General features: G+C 44.8%; 1 protein-coding gene across 1 annotated transcript in view; it reads right to left on the bottom strand.

The window, feature by feature from the left end:
- The window catches only part of LOC138567897 (SCO-spondin-like), a 1,036,222-nt gene that overhangs the window by 144,824 nt on the left and 865,532 nt on the right, over positions 1 to 25,866 (bottom strand). Inside the window, exon 96 of the mRNA XM_069646396.1 lies at positions 15,319 to 15,461. Coding sequence (XP_069502497.1) covers positions 15,319 to 15,461 — 143 coding nt within the window. The remainder of the gene's footprint in view (positions 1 to 15,318; positions 15,462 to 25,866) is intronic.

Here is a 25,866-nt window from a genome sequence, read left to right as displayed (position 1 = left end):
ATAAAGTTATGTTCTGAATAAAACTGTGATAAAACTCACATAACAAGAAATGTATTAGGTTTAATAAAATCCTTAATACGAGAAATTCAAATTGTATCCTCTGGATGTTCTTTTCGAGACTAGTTTCTGTTGCTAATACCCTCTTCCAGAGAGTGGGGTTTCCTGTGCCTTTCAGAGAAATATTAATTCAGCCCTTGGCTGTGCAGGTTATATTTTTATGACTATGCCTATACCCTATTTAGGGTACTGTTATCACTATTTGTAATTTATTTTGTCTCCTTTCTTTTCATTTATTGCACTTTGGGTGTCTTTTGGTGGATCTCAGGCTGGTGGCTCTAGATCATGGCAGAAATAGATACTATTTCCTTTACGGAAGCCCAAATTTCAGAACTCAGAACTCATAGAAGGTCCTTCCTTTTTTGATAATCTACAACTTCCCACACAGAGTCAAGGGTCTACGGGCGAGGCACTTTTGAGGCTAAAAAAGAAACAGTTTCGCACTGAAATGCATGGGCATATATTAAAAGAATATTTAAGATCTAGCATTATTCCCCAGGGAGTGCAAGTGAAAATTGTTCCATGTCTCTTCCTAGATGACAAAGACTATAAAATAGCATTCAGTCAGGTGGCCACAAAGTGTAGCCGTGACTTATTAGTCCTAACTATCACGACTGCCCAAAGAGTTAGCTCCACGATTTTGGAAACATTATCTGAACAAGAAAAAACCTTTCTGACAAACACTTTAATTACAGAGGCTAAACAAAAATTGGAACAGATAGAAAAATCCTTCCAAGAGTTTAAAACTCTAACTATTGAAAAAAAGACTGCAAAATTAAAGAAATATGTCTCCCTCTTTAAGAAGGAACAAGTCTATCCATACTTGGCGGATGATTTTAATCCCCAAACTGCATGGAAGAGCAATGCTAATTGGAATGGGGGGGGACCAAATGGGAATAATAATAAAAAAAGATGGGTGACTTTTTCAGATACATCCTCTAGTAATTCAGGTAATGATGATTCCAACAACCAATCCCTGGGTGAGAACCCTTTTCGAGGAAGGGACGGCCGAAGAGGCCGCAGAAATGCCCCCCGAGGCCGAATGAATCACAATATGCCCCTGCAGAACACCCCAGGACAGGGTATGATGCACCGCGACTTTCAGACTCGCAACCGTGCATACAGGTGGTAAATCAAAATCAACCACAGAGTATCTCTAGCCATATTTTGCCCATTTTCAATCTTTCTTCACAGGTTTTAACATCGGCAGAAATCTCTATTTTGAAACGCGGGCTTTCCTTCGTCCCAACTCAGAACCCTAGTGCCATGTCCATAATAAATGAAATAAAAGGTTTTTTAAGAAAACTGAGACTGCGTTTCTACTTTTTGAATAATGAGATTCCTAGAGAACCGAATATTTCTGGGCTGTCTAGACCTTCTACCTTCACCCCCAACTCTAATGACCTTCCCCCAGAGGTGATCATTTTTGAAAAAATGGTCCTTAAAGAAATTGAACAAGTAATTCGTTACTCAAGGACTCAATCGGGCCCCAACCTGAAATTGCAGGAATTTCAAGCAATTCAGACATTGGCTGAGGATCGCTCGATAGTGATAAAAGCTGCAGACAAGGGAGGGGGTATAGTGGTCTGGGATGCCTCCAAATATGATCAAGAAGTGTTGAGACTCTTGTCCATCCCAGGCCACTATACCAAAATCACTAATGATCCTTCCAAATTAGTTAAGGCAAAGATTTTGGCTCTTACTGATGAAGGTAATCATGCAGGGTTCCTTTCAATAAAGGAAACTGAGTATATCAACTCTTCAGAAGAACGAATGCCCCTTTTCTACATTATGCCAAAAATACATAAAAATATGGAAAACCCTCCTGGTCGGCCAATAGTTTCCGGTTGTGGTTCGCTATTGGATCCCATAAAAAAATACATTGATTTTTTTATAAAACCTTTGGCCATGGCAACTCCCACATTCTTATTGGACTCATGGGATGTAATCAACCTTGTTGAACTAAAACCCTTTGATCCATCTACACAAATACTGGTCTCCTTGGATATAGAGGCTCTATGTACCAATATACCACAAGACAGGGCCATTTTAAGTCTGAGGACGATTTTGGACAAGCGACCACCTCCACACTCTGTTCCCACAGAATTTCTATGTAAAGCAGCTCAATCGGTTCTCAACAACAGCTTCTTTAAATTTAAGGAAGACTTCTTCCTGCAAAGCAAGGGTACGGCCATGGGTTGCACCTTTGCTCCCAACTTGGCTATAATATTTATGGCCTTACTCGAGGAAGAGAAAATCCTACATGTTTCCAATCCATACAAAGAAAAAATCATGATATATCGGCGATACATCAACGATATATTTATGATTTGGGAAGGATCATTGCAGTCATTGCTGTCTTTTGTAGAATGGCTAAATCAAGTAGATGTGGACATTCACTTTACTTTCGAATATTCCACCTCGAGAATTGCCTTTCTGGATTTGTCCATCTTTTCCGAAGGGGGGTTCCTCCATACGGAATTACACAGAAAGGCAACAGAAAGAAATACTACTCTAAAATATGAGAGCCAACACCCGGCTAGTCTTTTGCGGAACCTACCGTATGGTATGTTTTTGCGGCTTCGTCGTAACTGTACAGACATTAATAACTTCACTAAACATGCTTTGATCTTAGAGAAAAGACTTTTGGAACGGGGATATCCAAGAAGGCTTATAAAGCAATCCAGAAAAAGAGCTTGTTTTACAAACCGAGAGGCATTATTGCAACCCAAAACCCAAGTCAAGAAAAAAGAGGAACTAGTTTGTGTATCAACTTTTTGCCAACACAGTGAAACTATTAAAGGCATTATATTAAAAAACTGGCGCATCCTAAATGTATCTGGCACTGCACTGCAAAAACCCCTTTTTGCATTCATAAAGAGTAAGAATCTTAAACAACAAATTACTCGGGCCAGCAGAAGTCATTTGAAATCACCTAATGTTCGGGATTTCAATCAAAATCCAGTTATTGGCCATTTTTCATGCACCACTTGTGTAGCGTGCAAATTTTCTAAAAAGACTACTCATTTGTTCATGGCAAATAAAAATTGGGATCTTCGTACTTTTACTACATGTAAAAGTAAGAATGTAATTTATGCAATTATCTGTCCTTGTAAAAAAATGTACATAGGAAAAGTAATCGCTCGGGAAGTAAGCACCTGTATCAATGAACACCGCTCAAAGATAAAACACGGAACTTAAATGCTCCGATGGTCATCCACTATGTGGAAATGGGCCATAAAGCAGACCAGATGGAATGGTTTTGTGTAGAAAAGGTATTTGGTCAAAATTCGACACAGCTTGCGAAAAATCTAGCTTATGAAGAGCAATTATGGATTTTCAATTTAAAAACAATGACAGAGGGGCTTAATACTATAGAACCCTGGCATTCAGGCAGTTAATATGCCCATATTCCGGGCTCCCATCATGCAGACTGGCGGTATGCCATCACCATACATGATTGTTGTAGCATTTAAGATCTGTTTTTTTAAAAAACGTCTGGCAAAAACTCCCTGAATCTTTGGTAATGGTTCTTTGCCTATAGCTAGTACATCTAGCTTTGTGGGTAAGCTGAGGTTCATTACTAATTCTCCCCAGTTTTCTCTTCCAAATACCTTAGCGGTTCTATTCAGAGCGCTCTCCCGCCAATTTTTGGATTACAGTGTAGCTCGCGCAGGCGTTAAGTGCCATGCTCCCCCTTTTTTACCGAAGTTGGGTGAAGAGCACATATCGAGCGCCAACGTGTTCTTTTTGACACGTTCTGGAATGCGCGTAAGGACGCCAAAAAAGATAAGGCGTAACGCAAAATACGATCACGTGAGGAGTCCAAGCCGGATATTTAAATGCTCCATTAGCGCTGCCTTTCAGATGCGAATCTCCGGTCCGTATTGAAGGTCGGGGAAAGTTTGTGTGCATGACTTGATCCGGGGACAGGTCCACCGTCCAGCACGTCGTTGGCTGTCGGCTTCAGGTAAGCTGGACCCATATTTATGCTCGAATGCGGGGATTTGCTGCTATTTATTTAGCCAACCCAACTGCGTATTCAACTGCTGGGCTCACTGGTGTATTTAGTATTTAGTTTTTAATATCATATATCTTTTAGGGCTTCCATTAGTAGGAAATAATTACTTGACCCGAATTGATGACTCCAAAATTAGGTCAGGAGTCCTTCTTTTGTAAAATCGGTAGAGAGTATAATTATGTAATTATTTAATTACATTACTATTCACTACCTTTTTTCATATGCCACATTTAGGTTCCACTCTCCTGGTAACTGCAGCAGTTCTTTTTGAACAAACATCCAGCTAGGGGCACTACCAGCACCACCAATAGGTCTATTGTGACCCGACCCGTTGGGGTAAGAAGTATACTGATTTTGTATATGCTTGACATTTCGGCTAGCTTAAAGATTTGGGTCTTGTGACCTCATACGTAGGTTCTGGCCCATTACTCTTTGCCAGAGGGCTTTCCTGATTCTTCCAACATATTTTAACCCCTTAGATTGAAGTATTAAGTACATTCGTCTACAAAAGCGGGATCCTCTATCTGAAGGCTGAAAAATCTTAATGACAGCGGTAATGCACCACAGATTGACTTCTGTTGGTGCTTTCAAGGTCAGTAGTTGTGGTTGTTTCATAATTAGACAGACTTTCCAACATGGGATGCCACTCTTTGCACGCAGTAATTGATGTATCACATTTGGTGGGTTTCGAGTCCTGATCTAGTCCTGCCTTGCCTGGGGACACTGATTTCGGTTGGTAGCACTCCTTACATGACGCCCTCTGTTTACCCCGGAGGTATATTTACATTCAGGGTCATAAGCAGGATAGGAGTAGATTTTTCTACTTTAAACTTGAGCACCGTATATTCACACATTTGCGCTTTTCACTGTCTATATATTTGTTTAGGGAAATTTATGTTTCTTATATTTGTTTTATTTTTAGAAAATATATTAATATCTCCTGATGAATACGTAACACAAAAAATGTTAAAACGTCAAAACCGGTAGAGAAAGTGTGGATAAGGCTATTTGTGAAGATCTTCCATTCTTTGCCTATCCGAACTACTGACCACCCACAAGAATCACTGTGGTCATTCTGTTTGTTGTTGTTTCTTACAAAATATAATATTTTTTGTACAATAATTGGATTGTGAATGAATTGTGATGTCTCTCATGTGTTTTTACCTTGTACTTATTGATGTTGTGTATGAATGGGCTAATGTATGGTGTATGGCTGAGGACAAATGTGTGAATGATTCAAGAGTATGAATTTTATGGAATTATGTGTTTTAAACAATTTTGCTGTTATGTTAAATAAATAATTGTTTGAGTGCAAAATAAAACTGTGATTAAACTCACATAACAAGAAATGTATTAGGTTTAATAAAATCCTTAATACGAGAAATTCAAATTGTATCCTCTGGATGTTCTTTTCGAGACTAGTTTCTGTTTCTAATACCCTCTTCCAGAGAGTGGGGTTTCCTGTGCCTTTCAGAGAAATACTGAATACATTGGGGACAGAATTGTCTTATGAAAGTCTCATTGATTTATTTATTTTGATATAGAGCTTGGTACCACAGTTATTGTTGTTTCATAGTGATGACTGTAAACGATGGGTGTTACTGTTACCAAATATACCTGCACAGAAAGATGAAAGACTGAACAAGATTCACATTGATCTCAGATCTCAGCAATGAGCAATAATTCACAGAGCTTTCTGATTGGCTAGTGGTGCGACCTAGCGGACCATCTAGTAAAATCCAGTTGTAGTTACTCAAGTGTGCTTCTTCAAAAACGAAGCGTTAAATCACACAACTGCAAGCTCTATTGTATGATAGGCTGCCTCCAAAGCAAGTGGTCCCGCCTTAAAGAAGAGAGCCTCCAATGAGGGTGAACGTTATCTAGCAGACACCAACAGAGCCTATGGGGAGGGCACGAATTCCAAAGCAAGTGGTCCCGCCCTAAAGAAGAGAGCCTCCAATGAGGGTGAACGTTATCTAGCAGACACCAACAGAGCCTATGGGGAGGGCACGAATTCTAATAAAGCTTGTGCACTTAGAGGCCTCGGCTGAGAAGCTGACCACAGGGATTGGTGCAGCCATGTTTAGAAAGGACTCATAAAACCCAATTTAGGAGGCAGCGACTGGTAGCAGCTCTTGCATTGAGTTTGGCAAATGCAGCGCTGGCAGACAGGACACACCGCCGAACATCGGTTGCTAAGAAATCACATGTGTGTAACCCTGGAGTTATTGAGCACTCACCCGCTGGCTTGGCCATCGCCACCAGGTCGGGTGGGACCCCTCTATTACCCATCCCGGCTACACGGGATGAGAGCCTTAGGCAACCTGCAACATACTGATGACACTTGTGACAGGAGATGGGTTACCAGCTGAGCTCCTGGATGTGACCATAACAAGACAGTCCTACCAAGACACTACCTGCATGGAGGGGGAAGGGGGTTTAAATCCCAACAAGGATGTGTATTTCTTTTATAAACATAACCAGAACACAGAGTAACCTTTGACGTAATTAAATATTTCCTTCGCTACCCCTACATCTGGCTTGGCCTAGCCCTCTTAGGCCCTCATTCACCTACCCACCCAGGTATCAAGGAAGTCATGAGCAGGTGGGTTATAGGAACAGACCCCCTTTTTCTCGCATTTGTGATACCCATGTAGCTAAGAGGCTTTGGGGGACTGCTCCACCTGTGAGACCCAAAGCAAGCAGTCTCCTATACTAGTCACTAAAACAGGCTTGCCTAGAATGTACTTCCAGTACCCCTTAAACAACCCTCCCAGCAATCATTCCCCCAAATATCTGACACTTAACACTGTGGAAGTACTCATGAGCACAGCTGTCCCTACATGGCTGCTGCATACAGCCGTTTGATTCCCTGATGTAGAGCCTGTTGTTCTTTCTGGCCCGCAGTGCACAGTGCCATTCAATTTCTTGACCCCATAGGCTTCCACGCTCTATATTGCTGGATTTCCCCTAGCCGATGGCCCGGCCATTGTTATCTTCCAAACGCTGCTGCATGTTCCAGTGGGGTGCTGCTATCACTGCCGTGACTAGGGAGGTATTTTTCATACCTGCAGCACCCCATGATTTGTGGGTGGGGGGCGGGAGGGAGCACTGTTACTGTTTCTGCCCAAAATGCCTAATGGAATGTGACACCCTGTTGCCAGGGGGTGCTGCATCACTTATGCAACCCGTGACCGCTGTGCCCCACAGTGGGCATGAGGGAATGTTACCTTGCGTCCTTCTAGGAAGTGAGGTCCTCCCCCATCGCGTCACATCAGCGCGACAGGAGATTCCTGAAGTACGCTTGCAACAGGGTACACACACTGCTGCACTCGTGCAGCATCCTCTTCACCCGGGCAGCACTGTGCATGCAGCCTGCGACTTACAGCACCTTCACCTAAACCCCACCACTGTTGTGGCCTGAGACTAACAGTCTCTTCCAGTCAACCCTTACTGGCCCTGGGGTGGGCTGTCCAGCATCGCAGGCCACTGCCAGTCTCCTGATAAGCAGCACTCAGGTAGCCCGGGCAGAGAGCCACCAGCAACTCCTCGCCCACTAAGAATGTCCTCGGGTCAGGTGGTCCACATCAACATCCAAACCTTCTCTCGGACTGCCCCACACACTCATCTCGGGGCTACTTCTGGCCGCTCTAAGCCTTGGTCCCCCAGAGTGCAGGCATTTATTCCTTCTTAACTCCTCCAACCACTTGTTTTTAACAGTGTTTTTTCTAAGACGCTGGCTCCCTGAGGTGGCTATTAGGATGTGACCTTTGTTCCAAGAACAGTACAGGTAAGTGAAACAGTAGAGAGTATAAAACACACAAAAAACAGGTTCCATGTCATAATCCCGAATATTAAAGGCCGAACAAACAAAAGACCGATTTTAATTTGGACGATTTTGTGCGGCCTTTAATATTCTAAATATATCAATCCCCCTTTGAAATTGGGGGTTTCACCGCCGATCCCCCCCCTTCAACCTCTGCCAAGCCTCAACCCTGCCTCACATACAAATACACTCAGACACACACACATTTTTGCAGTCCCCAACCCCACATACAAATACACTCAGACACACACACACACACACACACGCACACACACACACACACACACACACACTCCTTCTCCCCAGCCCTACCCCACTTACCTTAAACCTGTTTTCTCCTGCCCGTCTCGATCAGCCTGCTGTCAGCCACTGCTCGCACTCGTGTGTGGCAGGGGCATGACAGTTACGATTTAGAAAGACCGCTCTGAGCAAACTGTTTGTGCCACCTCCTGATTTCTCTGTGTTTCATGTAGCCACCATCCGTCCAGGCCCTGATTGGGCCGGGGGTTACATGTGAGCATCCAGGGGTGATCCTGCGAGCTTCATAGGTCCCAGTGAGAATGAATGAGTAGGCCATTGTAAAGGGGAGGGAAGCCGGAGCTCTCAAGGCAGGAGGCTTTGGACATGCACAATCTCACAGAGGAAAGAGCAAAAGGGAAGCCTATGATGCATGTTCTGCTGCAGGTCTAGGCCCCAATTCCAAGCTTTCTGATTTGCTCCAGAGTAAGAAACATTCACTGAAGAGCATTGCAGAATGTTAGCTTATTTGATGATTTCTAGTTGGGATTGGAGACCCTTTGTGACAAACGTTATTGTCATTTGGTGGTCCCTTATGAATCATATTGATAGAGTCGAGTCATCGATATCTCATGAGTAGCACTAGTTCGAGGAATGTAATTTAATGCAAGTGATCTTGTATAGTGACCTTCTGCCGCTACTTGAGGTTTCACTACGTGTGGCTCTATATGAAAAAAGGGGCACGGGGATCATTAGTGGGACAGTGGGAGGGGTAGATGCAAAACCTGTGGTGTTGATAGGTGCAGGTCGGAGTTAACCGGTTTGTGAGTGCCAATCTGCTTTCCATGGGTTTGGCGGAAGAAACTTGGGAGTTTGTTAACCATAGGGAAAAACACAAGAACGGATAGACTACAGCGCTTTGGGTCCGGTTAACGGCTGATATAGGAGAGTGCGATAGCCATAAAGAGGAAAGGAAAGTCGGGGCTCGGTTAGCGTTGATTTGTTAATGTCTAGGCCTGCGGTGGACATCTGAGAGGCATTTGTGTGTGTAGTGTAAGGTGGTATAAGACTTCAAAAGGGAGTCGGTTAGTCGTGGAGAGGGGGAGTAGGCCTTACAAGGCAAAACAACCAGCAACCCTGCACCCCTGCCCCTTGCCATTTGCAGACAGGTCCCATTTCTCTAGCTCCCAATACCACCTCTATCTCTCTCTCTTTGTTTGGCTCTGTCTCAAAATAGATACATTGAACCCCATGAGAAACAAAACACACATCTGTGAATTGGCAGATGAGGGAACGGGGAACTGTGGAAATTCAGACTATACAATGAGCTACTTGCTATGGGGTATGAAAGGCAAAAACCTAAGTTTAAGTGGAAGGGCAGCTTGACATTTTACACTGAAGTCACTCATTTCACTCTCCTCAGTTTGTTGGTTAGCAGGCTGAAAGATGCCTCAAACCTCACTCTAACATGGTCAGGTGTTGTTCTCAGTGGCCTGATGTGACTTTTGCATGTCGTGGGCAGGGCAAGGTGTTTGTCAGTCATTCGTCAAGCAGAGGTCGCATTCCATGCTCGTTTCACCAAGCGGTCTACTCTGCTGTCAATGGTCGGGGCAGTGGTCTCTGACAACCCCAAACCTCTTCTCACACGGTCCTAAATTAAATCCCCTCTCCCCCAACCACAGCAGCCACAGGTTTCGGTGTGGCACCAGCCCTTCGGTCTCAGAGTGATGCTGTCACCCATGATGAAACGAGGAGCAGAAAAGATGCAAGGTGGAGTTTGCATTCCTCAACAAATATGCAGCACCTTGACCTAAAAAGGGAACGGGGATGCGCCGGCTGCAGGAAGGTGAAGGGCGGTGTGTTGGCAGTGACAGACACAGGTTTTGGGCAGGTAAGATGGACTCTCTGATAAGACCGCAGTCTCGAGTTTGCAGTCTCTCTGTCCCGTTGCTAGCTAGGGGTCTGATGCGGATTTTCTTACTTTTGCCACAGCTTAATGATGCCATGTTAATAATTTCATATGGACAGAGTTCCGTCACGAATATCTCATGGGGTAGAACTGGAACATTGACATCTAATGGAAACAGGTAGGCCAGGGAAATTTCAGAGTTAAATCATGAGAATCTTTGGATAGCATTGACTCATGGATACTGTATGGATAGAGCTGCGCCGTAATTAAATAACTTATAAAAACGTCTTAAGTGTTGAATGTCGGATGCCAAGAGTTAAGTCAGAATATCGCATATGTAGAGTTTCAATATGTTTATCACATGGAGAATATTGGCTCACAAGTAATGTAATGGAGAGGTGAGTCGTGAATTGGGTAATTAATAGCACTGGATCATAAACAAATCTAGATCATGAAGAGCACATGGGTATTGTTGGGTCATGAATACCACATACGTAGAATTGGCCGATTAATCCGTCATCGTCTACATTTGACTCATGCACATTTCAAGCAAATACCTTTATTGCAGTTGATTCATAACTACAGAATGAATTAAATGTAATAATTGATAGCTTATCCCTCTCAGTAAATATTGGTTATGACATGGATAAGACAAAAAATGTCAGATATTAACGATGCAGTGATAGCATTATTGTTTAATTGATCAAAGCAAATGAGATTTTGTTTAGAGTGTTGAAAGGCTATACAGCACAACACATGCCTAAAGTCCTCAGAGTGGTACACCCATAGAAGGAAATATCTCACATATATCAAAGACAGGGAGGAATAAATTACATCTCAATTATATGATTATGTCACTGACAAAAGACAATCCCGAAAGGCTAAAATGTGAAATTCACATTTCCTGTTTGCAAGCCAGAATTGGACAGACAGAGCTACATCATACACATCACATGGAATGGGGAACATTGTGAATATTTAGGCAATGCATTTGCATCATGAAACACTCATTTAAAGACATGGGTCAAGCATATCTCCCAGTAGCGGGTAGAAGGGGTAGAAAACAAATATGCCATGAAAAGGGCAGGTTGGAAGACCACAGAGTTCAGACACAATGGCAAGGCGTTGTGGTCAAGGCCATGGATTTTGACCCTGCATAATGGATGCGACTTGGTGCCACTGAGCCAAATAACATTCGCCAGGAGGGCTGTCCCAGTCTAACATTTACACACAGGGCAATACGGTATCACTTGAAATGAGATGTAAAGGAGGGCGGTGCTTAAGGCAGATGTTTAATCTGCAGAGCATTACAATTGGTCAACCATCTGGTGCTTAAAGGTCACAATTTACCCCCTTGCTCACAATTTTGGGTAACATAATTTTGCAGACTTGGGGTCAATCTAAAGTGCAAACAATGTAGGTGTTTCTCTTTCCCCCAACTCTTCACTGCCACAGCTCTCTGATAGCAATTCAATTTCTCTGAGCCCAATGGTCAGGACAGAAGTAGCACATGTTCCATATTTTTAATAAAGCTGCCCACATTCAAGTTAATGAATGTGCTTTTATTTGTTATAGCCTAGACTTTGTTGAAAATGTGAGATGGTTGGTAATTCCCCATTAGACAACTGCTGTTGCTATAACACTTGTTATCATTAACTCTATTTGTATAATTATTTTGCTTAGAAATGCCTAAAAAACAAAAAGTTAAAAGTCTTTTAACACAGTGCTACCCCAGGAGTCCTAAAATAATGTCTACATATGCAAACATAGGAATTGCCCTAGTGTAGAAGTGGTAGAACCTTTTAGCCACCGGAACATCGGCAGGATCCAAGATGACCAGGCTCTTATATATAGCCTCTCTATTCCAAAGAAGATTCTAGAGGGAGGTACCAGAGGGTAACCCTAAGGACCAACTACAAGCCCTAGTCCAGAGAGCCAACCCAAAGGAGAGGCCAAGACCCTATAGAAAAAGCAACTGTACAGCTCTCTGTGTGAATGCACAGTGCAGAAGAGGGACTGTGTTCACAGCCATTTGGCGAGTAGATGGAGGAAGAAGCACAGAGACTGGAGGAGACTGGATGGGCAGAATGTCATGTAGGAAGAAGTCTGAGGAGTTAGATGGGGAGAAGGTCCTGGAAAGAACAGCATGAGCTTAAGAGAAGGAGCTGGTAGTGTTATTGAAAATCAGAAGTAGGAAGGGGAAGGTTATTGGCATAGCTTGGAGAAAATCAAAAGTAGGAGGGGAGAGGTATTGTAGGAGGTTGGAGAATATCAGTGGAAGGAGGTCAGAGAATTATCACAGGAGGTTAGAGTAGATCATAAGGAGGGGTGGGAAAGTTATTGGAGGAAGTTGGAGAAAATCAAAACGAGGGAGAGTTATTGAAGGAGGCTGGAGAACACCAGAAGAAGGAGGTTGAAGAATTATTGGAGAAGGTTGGGGAACATCAGAAGGAGGAGTTAGGAGAGTTATTGGAATAGGTTCAGAGAATATTCAGCAGCTGGCATGGTGTTAACAGAGGGGGGCTAATGGACATAGAAATATACGACAAAAGTGGTCCAAAGACAGAACAGGCCCTAATTTAGAGATAGAATCCCTGATCTGAAGTGGTGGAACCCAAGGTAGGAGGAGAAACAAGAGCAAAGCGCAATAGAGAAGTGGTCAAGGCCAGCCAGGAAACCAGGATGGGGTTGGGAGGGTTCCCAGGTATGAACCAAACAGCCAAACTTGCACTCTGCTGTAGACAAGCGTTACCAGGTGGCTATAAATAACGTAAGATACAAAGCAGATCCCAGACCTTTACTCTAAGACAATATGTCACTCTACCATGTCCAACTCTGGAACTGGGTAGTTTCTTGAATCTATTGATGAACTATTGCTTGATAAGATATGATATGATATGGCATTTATAACACACCTATACACAAGTGTTTCATGACCTCCCCTTAGGAAACCCACAGTGAGAAACGTTTTGGGTGAAAGAGACTTCAACAAACCTCCTCCTACCCAAACTTGGTGGGGGGTCCCAAAGCCCTCAGGTTTATGCAAATTTTGCCCTGACAATTTTGGATTTGTGCTTTGTCCATATACCAAGGGACCTTTTGATTTCTTTGAACTTCACTCAGTGGTTGGTTCAGACCTACCTGTTACTCCCAGTGGCCACCTTGACACTGCAAACACCCAAATTAAAAACTCATCTATGACTCATAATCTTGAAGATATAGTAGGCAGGGCTAATGTCTGCAGACAATTCCCAAAATCCATGAAAAATCAGTTGTGCTACATATAAAATAGCCATTCTGTATTTGTTAACATGCTCTTCTTCTGTGGCCACCTTTGGGGGCTTGAAACCAGTAAAAATAGACTCAAACTCAATATGCTGGCCCTGGCTGAATTGAGAGGAATAGATAGCTTGATCTCTATTCATGGTTACCATGAAACTAGAAGCATATATTCATTGTCATCCAGGTTTGGGTATCCCCCATTTAATTCCCCTACACTTACTGAGTCTACCTTCACTTCGCCAGACATTTACTTTGTTATACATTTACTACTTCAGGCCTTTACTTCGCCTGGATCTTCAAATTGTGAAGGTGGCAATGCATGTGGTTAAGGTTAGCTAAATGTTAGGGTTGGGGTCAAGTGCTGTCTGGGGTAGATTATGGGGTAAAAAAGAAGGGTGGTACAGGAGTTCTCCCACTGTAATGTTGAAGTGAATTCTAGGGGAAGTGAAAGACAGGAGAAGTAAAGGTATGGAGAAGTAAATATGACTACGTGAATGTATGCCGAATTGAATGCAGGGGAAGTAAAGACATACATGGTTCTAATGCAAGCGCAGAAAGATATTGAAGTCCACCCATGGTTTGCATGCAACTACAGAAATATTTGGAGATCCAGCTATAGCTTGCATGCAACTACAGAGACATATTGATGTCCATTCATGGCTGGCATGTAACTACTGAAATATATTGATCTCCATGCACAGTTGGCATGAAACTGCAGATAGAGATTGGTCTTCACCCGTGGCTGGCATCTAACTAATAACAAATTCCAGAAAAGTAAAGTCCCATGATCAATGACAGAAAAAAACAATGAGTCTCTGCAACATCAAATATCACAGTGATGTGTCACTATATCAATCACTGATAGATTTGGCTATGTGTGTCGTGCACGTTCACAGCCGGGAAAAGGGCATTTAGGCAATCAGGTGGCTAGGAACATGGCCAAAATCTTCCAGTGAGTGCCCTTACTCTCCCAGCCAACCAAGCCCTTTTCCCGGATGCCACCATTGTGTTCCTCTGCTCCCCAATCCAACCAGCCCATTCTCCCTCCCCCATTCCACCTCTAGCACCTACGGTGTCTGGCATCCTGCACACTCCACTCCCCACCTGACTTAGCCGCTGTAATCAGGGCCTCTTCCCACTGGATGTCACTCTCCCTCTCCACCCTTGCCGCCGCCATAGACATAAAAATGGTCTTAGTCCCGTTTCTACTTCCTTTGGCTGTGGGTTTTTTGGTGGGAGATTGGGTACATGCACTTTGCGTGGAACGCATTGCACAACAGAAACGAAATACTTCTCAAATACTCACATCCTTACGTTGAGGTGCGTACAGGGCTGGCAGGGGCCGTGAGCACTCACTGACGCCCCCTTGTTGCGCTCTGGCCTATCTTACGCTTTTGCCGTTACGGGCCCTCTACGCCATCGAAAGGAATCCACTGTAGATAGCCCATTCATCCCTATAACCTCCAGAAGGGGTCAGGTGAAACTTATAGCAAGCAATCGAGTGTCACAGCAGCAAGGACTTAACTCTCTTGCAGGACTGGACGAGCTAGGTTTTTACAAAAAAGTGGCATGGATTTCACAAGAAACGCCCAAGCACATGGAATTTACAAACTCTATAATAATTTATTTTAAGGGGAGCAAGAACAGCTTGTGTGCTGAGAGAGCTGGATTTATTCGCTGCGATATTCATGCATGAGGCACTCAGCCTTTAATTAATATTGTTCATTTACAGGGAGCCAGTGTAAAAGCATATTGCGAGTATAATAGGTTTATAGGACATCATAGAACTCTAGATAAACTACACATGTATTTTGCATTCATTGCACCCCAGAGACATCTTCATGGGCCATATTTAAGTACAACTAACTACAGTCATCCAAATTATTTTCGGTGAGACTTCCTACAGCTTTAACCATGTACTAAATTGTAAAGAAAGACAACATTTGCACTCATGCACTAATGCAAGCAGGCTAGAGTACTACTCACCATTTCTTGCAACCAATCCGCACTGTGCCTCCCGGAGGCACATAGACAGGAGGAGGCGAGAGTGCTGCACCATCTGATTGGCCCAGATAGAGACAGCCACACTCAGAAGGAGGGACGCATTCCCCATTATGTTCCACCAATCCCTTAAAAGACAGAAAAGCATGATAGATACTGTTATTGTCCATTCTGCTGTAAGATCAGCTTGTGAAACCGCATACCCCAGGACAAGAAAGGGTGAGGAAAGTGAAAAAGGCATTCATTCCGAGGCGGGCGGTAAGGGGTTAACAGCGCCGGTAAAGGTGCCGGAGCCGTTAACCCCGTACCGCCTCATTACAAGGTCCCCTCGCGGGACCCGCTCAGGACGTCTGGTCACACCAGACGTCCTGAGCGTGTCCCGTGAGCGGCCCAGCATGCTAACCGGCCCGTCATTAACTGGCCCGGTGTAAGCATGCTCCCCATTCCCATGGATCCTTATGGGGGCTCAAGTGGGAATGGGGATGGACTGGGTCCGAGTTCCCTGAATGGGGAAATACCGGGCCCTCCAAGGTCGGAATGGCCTGGTATTTCCCCATTCAGGGAACCCGGACCCGGGTTTGGGGGGTAGCCAAAAGGGCATGGCTATCTCCAAACTCCTAATGAGGCCCATAGTGTTGTTTCAGGTCTCCCTCAGTGTCTTGCCGTGTCCTAGTACTCTGTCAGTCACATTACATGACCTACTAGGACAATTATGTCCTAATTGGTTTGACAGCATCATGGTGATAAATACTGGTTTGACATTTGCACTTATATATGTGCATTGTCACTGAGGAAAACATTTTTTTTCCTGTCATTTAACAGTAAGTAACGTTTTTAAAATTTAGTATTTTTTTTCACTTTTAAACATATCCATTTGACAGCCCCTGCCCTTCCCACATTGCCATACATTACTTTTTCCTTCTATTCCTGGCTTTGCAATGTCATTGATGCGACTGTAGAGGTCACAGTGAGTGTGCATTTAACTTGGCTGGCTTTAGAGACAAGCCCTTCTGTGTTAGCCCTGATGCTGTCTTTCCCAAATAGTTCATAGTTACTCTTTTTACGGGGCTGGCACAGCTGGACATGATTGTAGGTGGTGGCGCAGAAGTGTTTTTACTTCGCAACTCTTAACACAGTTTGCTCTTTTGCGAGGCAAACTGTGAACAAAAATGCTAAACAGATTTGGAGCATAGAAAATGTTCTTGGCAGACTGTTGAAGAAAAGTGAGATGACTAGTGTGACACATTGGATTCTGCTCATGGAAGAGTAGGGATAAAATGGCCAACTCAGGCCTCACACTTCTACAAACCAAAACACAACGCAATCATAAAGGTCAAACAGGGACAGTTAAGAGATATACCTCCTTTGCCTTTAATGGTAACGTGGGGCGAGGGACGGCTACACTCTTAAGAGGGGTGTGAAAGTGAACCAGTAGTGACCAAAACAACACAGTATCACACTCCAAAATAAAGGGAATGTCCAATGAAAAATTGATATACTTTAATCAAAGACACTGTCTGCAATAGAATGAATAGAAAACAGTGTAAAAATAAACACCCAAAGGAAGAACAGAGCAGATGCAACAGACTGAAAAAAGTAGCACCCTGAGAGTAGTTCCCAGGGTCGCAGGTAGATTACTAGCCACAAAATAGATACAACTTTTATGAAACCAGGAGCGATTGTGGCCTAACCAGTCTCTAGGGCCACAGTGGACAGAGGGGGCAGTTCAAAGTTAACAGCACCTGGATTCAGTTGGTGATGGGTTGACAGAGTCAGACCCGGTGTCGAACATTGATGTGAGCGGATCAAGCTCAGTTAGGGCATGTTGGATCGTGTAGGCCCAAGCAGCCTGCAGGCGTCGAGTAGGGGCGAATGCGATCACTTGGAGAGTAGAAGGATGGCTCTCAAGGATGCAGGTTGGGTGGCCGCAGGATCACATTGCAGTTGAGCCAGGCTGAGTCAGCCTTTAGCGGCTGGGAGGGCTCCATGAGTGAAGCTCCAGCAGTTCGAGTCGGTTAGCAACGGTCATCAAAGTGGGGATCTTAGGTGCATCGATGTGCAGGTCAATGAAGCGGTTGTTCAAGGCTAACTGGGTCGAGCCATGGGTGTGACCCCTGGTCAGAGTCGGCATATAACTCACCACTATTTTGGCTTGGGTCCCAGTATTGAGCAGTAGCTTTGGGACTAGCAGTTGATGAGCTTAGCTAGGGCACAATGCAGTGGTGAGCTAGTTAGAAGTTTCAAGCAAGTGCGAAGTAGTGCAGGAGTGCAAACATCAGTGGCCGGCGACTTGCCTCTCGTTCAAGGTGCAGTGAACATGGAGAGACCAGTTTAGAGTGGTTGAACAGGGAGCTTTGGCTGGTCTGGACCCCCGGTTGCTGTGAGAATACAGGACAGAATGGTTCCTTTCAGGGTCTGCACTGCCAGTTCCCAGAGTGGTATGTACTGGTCCACAGCAGAGGTCACTCCCGATGTGCTCTGGGAGTCGGTAGGGGACAGATCTTCCTTCTGCTTGGATGGCTCCTTCACCTCAGGATGAGGGCTTTGGAAAGTACAATTGTCCCAAAGAAAACCCAGTGAGTTCTTCAGAGCGAATCTGCGGCATTAAGAGGATCTGAGGGGATCTGAGAGAACCTGGTGAAGGGGTGAGAGACCACTTCTTTAAAGGCACCAACTCTGAGGTCATTGGTCTAAAGCTAGCATTCCTTAGCAAGCCAATCACTGCTCCTGGATGAAGTGGACTTAGTCCTTCTGATGCCACACCCAGGGTGGTTTGCTTCAGAGGAAGTAGAGGGGACAGGAAAGGAAAAGAGAGACAGAGGGAAACAAAATGGTGGAAGTCTCCTTCCAGAAACCAGAAGACTCCTGACTATTGTCTCACCCCTTCCCTTCTAACTTAGAACAAAGTCCCTTTGAAGATGCGGCACCTTGGTGTGAGGTTGCTTGTTTTTAATGCCCAGGACAGCTGTCTTCTGTGAGGCTCTCTATGGAGGAGGGTTTTACTGGCCCTCAGAAAAGCCTTAAAGAGGAGGTTTAGTCCTCTGCATTTCGAATCTGCCATTTGGCAGTATCAACCTGTCTAACCAGAATACACATCACCTTCCACAGCAGAGCTGACTCACAGGAGCTGACACATGTGCGATATCGATTGGGATGTGGCGGCCATGTTCATAAGTAACACCATGAACTATGCCTAAACTCAGACACAGCTTTACTTTAGAGTTTACCCTGTCATCAGCATGGGGTACCTATAAGCATAATAGCTTTGATACAAGGGGGCATATCGTAAATGCTGTCCCTGCACTGCAAAGACTTAGGTTTTGCTGTGGCTGTCGAGTAGGCATCTTTTGACCTTTGAACCTGTTCAATGGCACGAGTGGAGCAGGCTTTGTCAAGCAAGCTACTGACGCAGCAGGGCACACACGTACACTATGCTTTTAGAATGGAGTTGGCGAAGAAGGGTATCCTTGTTAGCAGCTTACCCTTTTGGAGATGGAATTACCCAAAACATGTATGTATTAATAAAAAGAAATTAAGGCCTTTGCACCCTAGCAAGTCGGCAATTTCTCATACGACTCCCCAGCCAAGATGTTTATGACTCACCCTTTTAAGGGTCTGACTCATCCTCCTGCGACTCAGGTTTGTGTTGGATGTCCAAGTCCAATCCCTGTAGGGATATGGTCCAATGCAGTAACCTGGGATTCTCTCCCTGCAGCATGGCCATAACCCACCTAAGAGGTCTGTGGTCTGTTTGGACAGTGAAGAGAGACCCAAAAAAGTAGGGTTTCAACTTGTGTACTACCAAAACCACTGCAAATGCCATTGTTTCAATGGTGGCCCAGTTGCACTCTTGCTTGGACAAGCACCTACTTAGGTACGCACAAGGTTGCGCTGCCCCTTCAGAGTTCAGTTGCGCTAATACTACACTGATGCCAAATTCACAAGTGTCTGTCTGGGTGATAAACCTTTGGACAAAATACTGGACCCTTAGTGCTCGGGCCTGACGCAGGGCGTCCTTCAAGCTCTGTCAGGATGTCTGGGAGGCAGGGGTCCAGGTGACCTTTTTGACTGTTTCCTCAATGTCAAGTTGCTCAGGGGAAAGGCAAGGGTCCCATACCTGGCTTCGATGTCATGGAGACACCAATCAATCTTCCCAGGCATCAGCAAAAGCAGTCCTGCAAACTGATCCATCAACCTCTGGCAGTCCTGCATTTGCTGTTCGGTGTAACAAGTCGGGGAGGGGATCCGTTTCCTCCTGCATCTCATCATACATAGACAGAGCCATCACAAAGTCATCCCAGCTGTAGTGGGGTTTTATCCGGTTGATGTGTAAGACCCTATGTATCTGCCTTGGAACCTTGGTGTCAATGAGTTAGTTAACATCACTGATCATTTCCAGCACCACGTTGAGCCTGGTCCACTTGTCATGCAAGGCACTGCGCTTGACGGGTTCCATGATCCAGATCATCTAGCTTGGTGTGTATTCCATCATGGTGGCCTTCTGACAGTGCTTCATTAGCTCGTGGCTTGACTTCAGGTTGTGGGTGCTCTGCTCTCTGTACTTTGCCATGTTGGAAAGGAGGCCACGCACAAAGTCAACTATGTCATGGAGAGGAGGTCAGGGATTGCCCTGTAATCCTTCCTATTCCAGATTTAGATGATCCCTAACAGTATGACCAAACATGAGCTCAAAGAGACTGAACCCATCACTGTTTTGTGGTACCTCCCAGTAGGAGAACAGGAGGCATGGCAGTAGAATATCCTATTTTCTCCTTGAGGGTCTTGTTGAACTGCTAAACAAGCCCGTGGATGAAAGGCTGTAGGTTACTCCACATTCATCCCACATCACCTTCATATACACTGATATGAAGTTCGAGCCTCTGTCAGAAATGGCTTCTTTAGCAAATCCCACATGAGAGAATATTCTGATGCAGGCCTTCAAGACCACAGGGGCCTTGAAGCTCCTCAAAGATACAGCCTTGGGGTACCAGGTGGCATGATCTACCAAAATGTACCATTTTCCTGAGGAGGTTTGGGGATCTAAAGAACAAAGAATGTCCATACCTATCCCCTCGAAAGGCTGCCCAACCACATGTAATCGAATAATGGAGTCCTTGGTGGTGCTGCCCGCTTTGCCGGATGCTTAACTAGTGCGGCAGGACTGGAAAAATTCTTTGATCTTTGACCCCATCTGGGGCAAGTGGAAATTAGCAGACAATCTATCGGTCATCTTGTTGATTTCGAGATGACCTGCCAATGGAATGTTGTGAGCCAAGTCCAAAAGGAACCTCCTGTGGCACTGGGGGGGACCACCAAATGCTGACTTGCCCCTGCAGCAGAGTTCTTGCATTCACTGTACAGGAGACTCTTCTCCCAGTACACCCTGAACATCCCATCAGTTCCTGAAATATCTGAGCGGTTGCGTCACAGGAAACAAAGTTCACACATTTCAGAGCATGTAGAATCTGATTTCATGTGAGAACATCCTAAAACAATGTGAGAAGGAGTTGCACCTGCATTTAGTGGACAAAAGTATCACTGACCATAGAGAGCTTGCAAAGGCAGCGATCGGTTCATGGCTACTCGCATTCCAGATAGAAGCAGTGGTTAGTGCATCCACACTTTATGATAAGTGGGTTGAAAAGGGTATATCAACAGAAGGTAACGACAATGGTCCACACCCTCTTGCTAGGAAAAGGCCCCAAAAGCCTGAGGGGAAATTCCAGACACCCACATCATCCACTCCCTCAGAAAGACCGAGTGAGGGCACCCCTAGCGCTGGGGCTGCCACATTCACAGCCCCTCACGAGTGCCTTACCTGTGGGGATTGGAGGCATAAGAAGTGAGATCCCGCCTGCAAGGGTAGACCCAAGCAGGCAGTAGTTAGCGCTTCTGTCATGGATGAGGAGGAACAAGAGATAGTCAGCGTGGGCATCCTAGACAATAAATAACCACTTGGACTGGGTTCGGCCAAATGTACCCTGTTATCGCTGAGCAGAAAAGGTACTGGGTCTCCGACCGAGGCCCTGGTTACGGGTAGCAAAGAGATATTCTTGGACCATGTGTTCATTAATGGGAGCAGAGCCCTGGCACTTCGTGATTCTGCTGCAACTCTCACTTCTGTCCAATGAGGGTGGGTGTATGAGGACCAGATCATCCCTGAACCCCCCCAAGCAAGTAAGGGCATTCAATGGTCTCACCTGATGCCCACTGGCTATCGTGGATTTCAGTTGGAGGGGAGAATCCTCATACTCTGTGTTCATGTTCAAGATGCCATTCCTGTAGATTGTTTGCTAAGAAATGTTAAACCTGATGCTGAAATCATTGCTGTGGTCACACGATCCAGGGCAAAGGAAGCCGCTTGGGAAGCAGCCATGGCGGCCATGGGCCCAGCAGCTCTTACGGCCGATGACAGCAAAAGACCGGCTCTGCCGGTACTACCCCGTCTGGATCCAGAGTCCATAGAGGCGCCTGCTCCTGCCTGGAAAGCTAACTACAGCTTTTTGAATCAGTCAAGAATGTCCTTCCCTTCTTCATACGGCTGGACTAAGTCCTTGGGGAGGTGGCACCTACGCTTCCCTTGGGAGCCAATGCTGGAAACACTTCCTTCCCCACTAGAAGTTTGGTTGGCTTTCCTCTAGCCCTCAAGCTCCAGCTTGACTAAATCACATAGTCCATTTGCTTCTGTTCTTCTATAGCCATCCTCCTTTCTTCTAGGAGGTAGAGCCTGTCTGCATCGAGTGCAGTTATGATCACTCGTGGCCTGGCCAAAGCATGGCATCTACCCAATGAGTGCGATTTGAGGGAGACTCTCAACCTTTGGGACACCACCATGCCCACCTGGTGGGAGGAATGCTGGGAAGCACTATCGCTGTTGCTTTCCTCAGCCGGTTCCACTCCCCCAAGATGTATGGGCAACAGGGCTAGGGGATTCAGTTCACCACTGGTCCTCTGAGAACCCTCCATCTCCCTAGCTTCCTTGAAAGCTTGGAGGCTTTTTAGCAGTTTGGCCTTCTTAATCTTATTGCCATGAGGGAGACCCCTCTCTCGACAGAGGTCGTGCAAGACGCTTGCTGTCAAGGTCTGCATCATGCTCATGTTGAGGTACATGGTTGTAAAAATACCATGGCAGTGAAAAACTAACATTAACTGCACATTTTATTTTGTCTGGCAGGGCTGTAGGCACAGTCTGTTTCAAATCCCATGGCTGCCAACAGTGTGATAAATTGGATTCTGCTCTGCCAGAGTACAAGGATGAGAAGGGATAAAATGTCCCACTCAGCCCTCACACTTCTACAAACCGAAACACAATGCAATCATAAAGGCAAAACAGGGACTGTTAAGAAATATAACTCCTTCTCCTTTTGTGGTGACATGGACTGAGGGAAGGCTATGCTCTTACAAGGGGTGTGAAGGTGAAACAGTAGTCACACAAACAACACAGTTTCAAAGTCCAAAATAAAGGGAATGTCCAGTCAAGGTTCCATAAAAATACACATACTTTAATCAAACACACAATCTATAATGGAACCAATAGAAAACACTAGACAAAACCCACCCCAAATGATGAACAGAGAAGATGCAGCAAAGCTGAGGAAAGTAGCACTCGTAGTTCCTAGGGTGGTAGGTAGATTACTATCCACAAAAAGGATATGTCTTTGATGAAACCAGGAGCGATCCTGATCTGAGCAGTCTCTAGGTCCTCAGTGGACCGAGGGAGGAGTTCAGAATCTACAGTACCTTCATTCACTTCTTGGTCGGATGACAGAGTTAGACTCAGTGTTGAATGTTGATGCGATGCGGATCAAGTTCTATTCGGGCACGTTGGATCATGTGGGCCAAAGCAGCCTGCAGGCGTCAAGAAGGGGTGAGTGCGATCGCTTGGTGTGGTAGAAGGATGGCTCTCCAGAATGCAGGTTGGGCAGTTCTAGGATCACTTTGCAGGTGAGCCAGGCCGAGTCAGGCTTTAGAAGCTGGGAGGGGTCAATGAGTGATGCTCCAGCGGTTCGAGTAACCGGGGCGACGGTAGTTGAAGTGGTGATATTGGGTTTGTCAATGTGCAGGTCGATGAGGTGGCCATTCAAGGGCTAGCTGCCATGGTTGTAAACCCTGGTCAGAGTTGGTGTGTGACTCACCAGTGATTTGGGTCGGATCTTGACACTGAGCAGTCACTTCAGGCCTAAGAGGGGCAAGCTTAGCTGAGGCAAGATGCAGTGTTGAGCTAGTTTGAAGTGCATGCAAGTCCAAAGTGGTTGAGGAGCGCAAAGGCCAGTGCCTGCGACTTTCCTCTCATTCAAGGTGCAGTGAAGACTGAGTGACTGGTTTTGTAGAACAGGAAACTTGGCTGGCCTGGCCATCCTGTTGCTGAGAGGCCCACTCGGGGATACTCGAGGACAGGATGGTTCAGTTCATGGTCTCCTCTCTCAGTTCTAGGAGAATCTGATGAAAAGGTCCTGATCCACATCAGAGAAGTGCTTTGCTTTAGAGGAAGAGGAGAGGACAGGAAAGTGAAAGAGAGACAGAGGGAAACAAAATGGGGGAAGTCTCCTTCCAGTGACCAGAGCCCTCCTGCACATTTTAATCTCGCCCCCTTCCCTTCTGATTAACATCAAAGGTCTTTTGGAGATGCAGCCCCCTGGTGTGAGGCTTCTCCTTTTGAATGGGTGTGCTCCTTTGATGCCTGGAGCCAGGAAAGCTGCCTGCGGTGTGGCTGTCGCTGGAGGAGGGTGTCACCAGCCCTCACAAAGGAATGAAAGAAGAGGTTTGGCCCTCTTTGTTTCAGAACTGCCACTTGGCAGTTTCAACATGTCTGACCAGAATACACATCACCTTCCACAGCAGAGCTGACTCACAGGAGATGACACATGTGCGATGTAGATGGGGTGTGGTGGCCATGTTCATAGGTAACACCATGCACTATGCCTGAACGCTTTATTTTAGAGTTTAAACTGCCACCAACATGGAGTATTTATGAGCATTGTAGTTTTGGTACAAGGAGGCATATCTTAAATGCTGCCCTGACCTACAAAGTCTTAGTTGTCGATGCGGCTGTCGAGTGGGAACCTTGTGATCTTTGAACCTGCTTTGTGCCATAAGTGGAGCAGGACTGTGGATCAGGCTACTGGTGTAGCGGTCACAAGAACATTATGCTTTTGACATGGAGTCGGCAGAGAAAGGGAACCTGGTAAGCAGTTTACCCTTTTTGAGATGGACTTACCTGCATCATTTTATGCATTAATAAAAATCAAAACAGCCAGGGCTTTGCAACCCCGCCACATGGCAATTCCTCACAAGTAGACCTCCATTTTGTCTTTCAAGTCTTATGGACACCACTGAAAATCATAGCACGAGGAAGAGATGTGGCCTCTGGACAAAACTAACAGAGCCACAATATTCTAATACCAACTTCTCTGTTTGGCCACATTTTGTGGCAATAGGAAAATCAATGAATCTCCAACTCAACCTAAAAGCAATATTTGTTAATATTAAAAAGAAATTAATATTTAGAAACAGGCTAACTGCCTATAAATATGAATAGTACATATTACATTTACAGATGCAGAGAAAATCCTCTATTCAACTCTCTTCATATTTAATTAAATTCAAATACTTTATTTTGATTTGTAACCATACAATTAAAACAATACAATCAAACAATTCATAAAAACATAAGTCCCAAAGATTCAATGCAATCATTACACCTCAGGATGTGTCACAAGAACAAATTACTTATAAGAGAGAGGAAATAAATTGAAAACAACGCAAATAATAAACAAAATAATTAAGTTTTTAAAATAAACATGTATCAGGTGTGACCTGTGTACTGGTCACAAAAAAGTGGAACCAGACCTGTTAGTCGTCAAATCGCTTTTCAGAATTTTGTGACATATTAAATTTAAAAGCTCCATAGGCAGGGTTAGATAGGTAAAGTTTACAGAAAGTCCAACCATAGAGAACTCCTCAACCGACAGATGACAGATAGCTAGAGAGGTCCAAACTAGTGTGCTATATAATTCACTGTTGAAATTACTCAAATCAGGGTTATATAACTTTGAGAAACAAATCGACTCATAGATAAAGGGTTTTCGGGCCCGAAAAATTAAAGACCAAAATGTTCTACTATCCCACTTTGGTTTCCACCTAAAGGTCTCTAAGAGCTTCATGAACCTATTCTGATTTTTCAGTGAAATATTTTCTCTTACAAATGGATCCTTTGGTGGAAATAATCTCTGGGTTTTTAAACTCAGCCTTTGAAACATGAAGGAGGGCCCTCATTTTTCTTCCACTTCGACAGCACCCAGATGGACTTATTATTACCAGATAAGCTGTTCAAGTATAAAATAAGATCTCTAGCAAGAGTCCATATTAGGCAAACATCACGCTCAGTAAAGCATGCCATAATGACACATGAAAAAACAGCAAAGGGTGTCAATGATGCCCATTTAATATTCCTACCATCATGTACAATTACTAAATCCTGCAGTGTACCGTGTAGAATTTTAGCATTCTCTGTGCAGTTGACATTTTTTAATT

The sequence above is a fragment of the Ambystoma mexicanum genome, chromosome 2p, assembly GCF_040938575.1.
Source record: "Ambystoma mexicanum isolate Mex_15411 chromosome 2p, UKY_AmexF1_1, whole genome shotgun sequence".
Lineage (NCBI taxonomy): Eukaryota > Metazoa > Chordata > Amphibia > Caudata > Ambystomatidae > Ambystoma > Ambystoma mexicanum.
The sequence above is the reverse complement of the archived record's forward strand: the minus strand, read 5'-3'. Positions and strand labels throughout refer to the sequence as shown.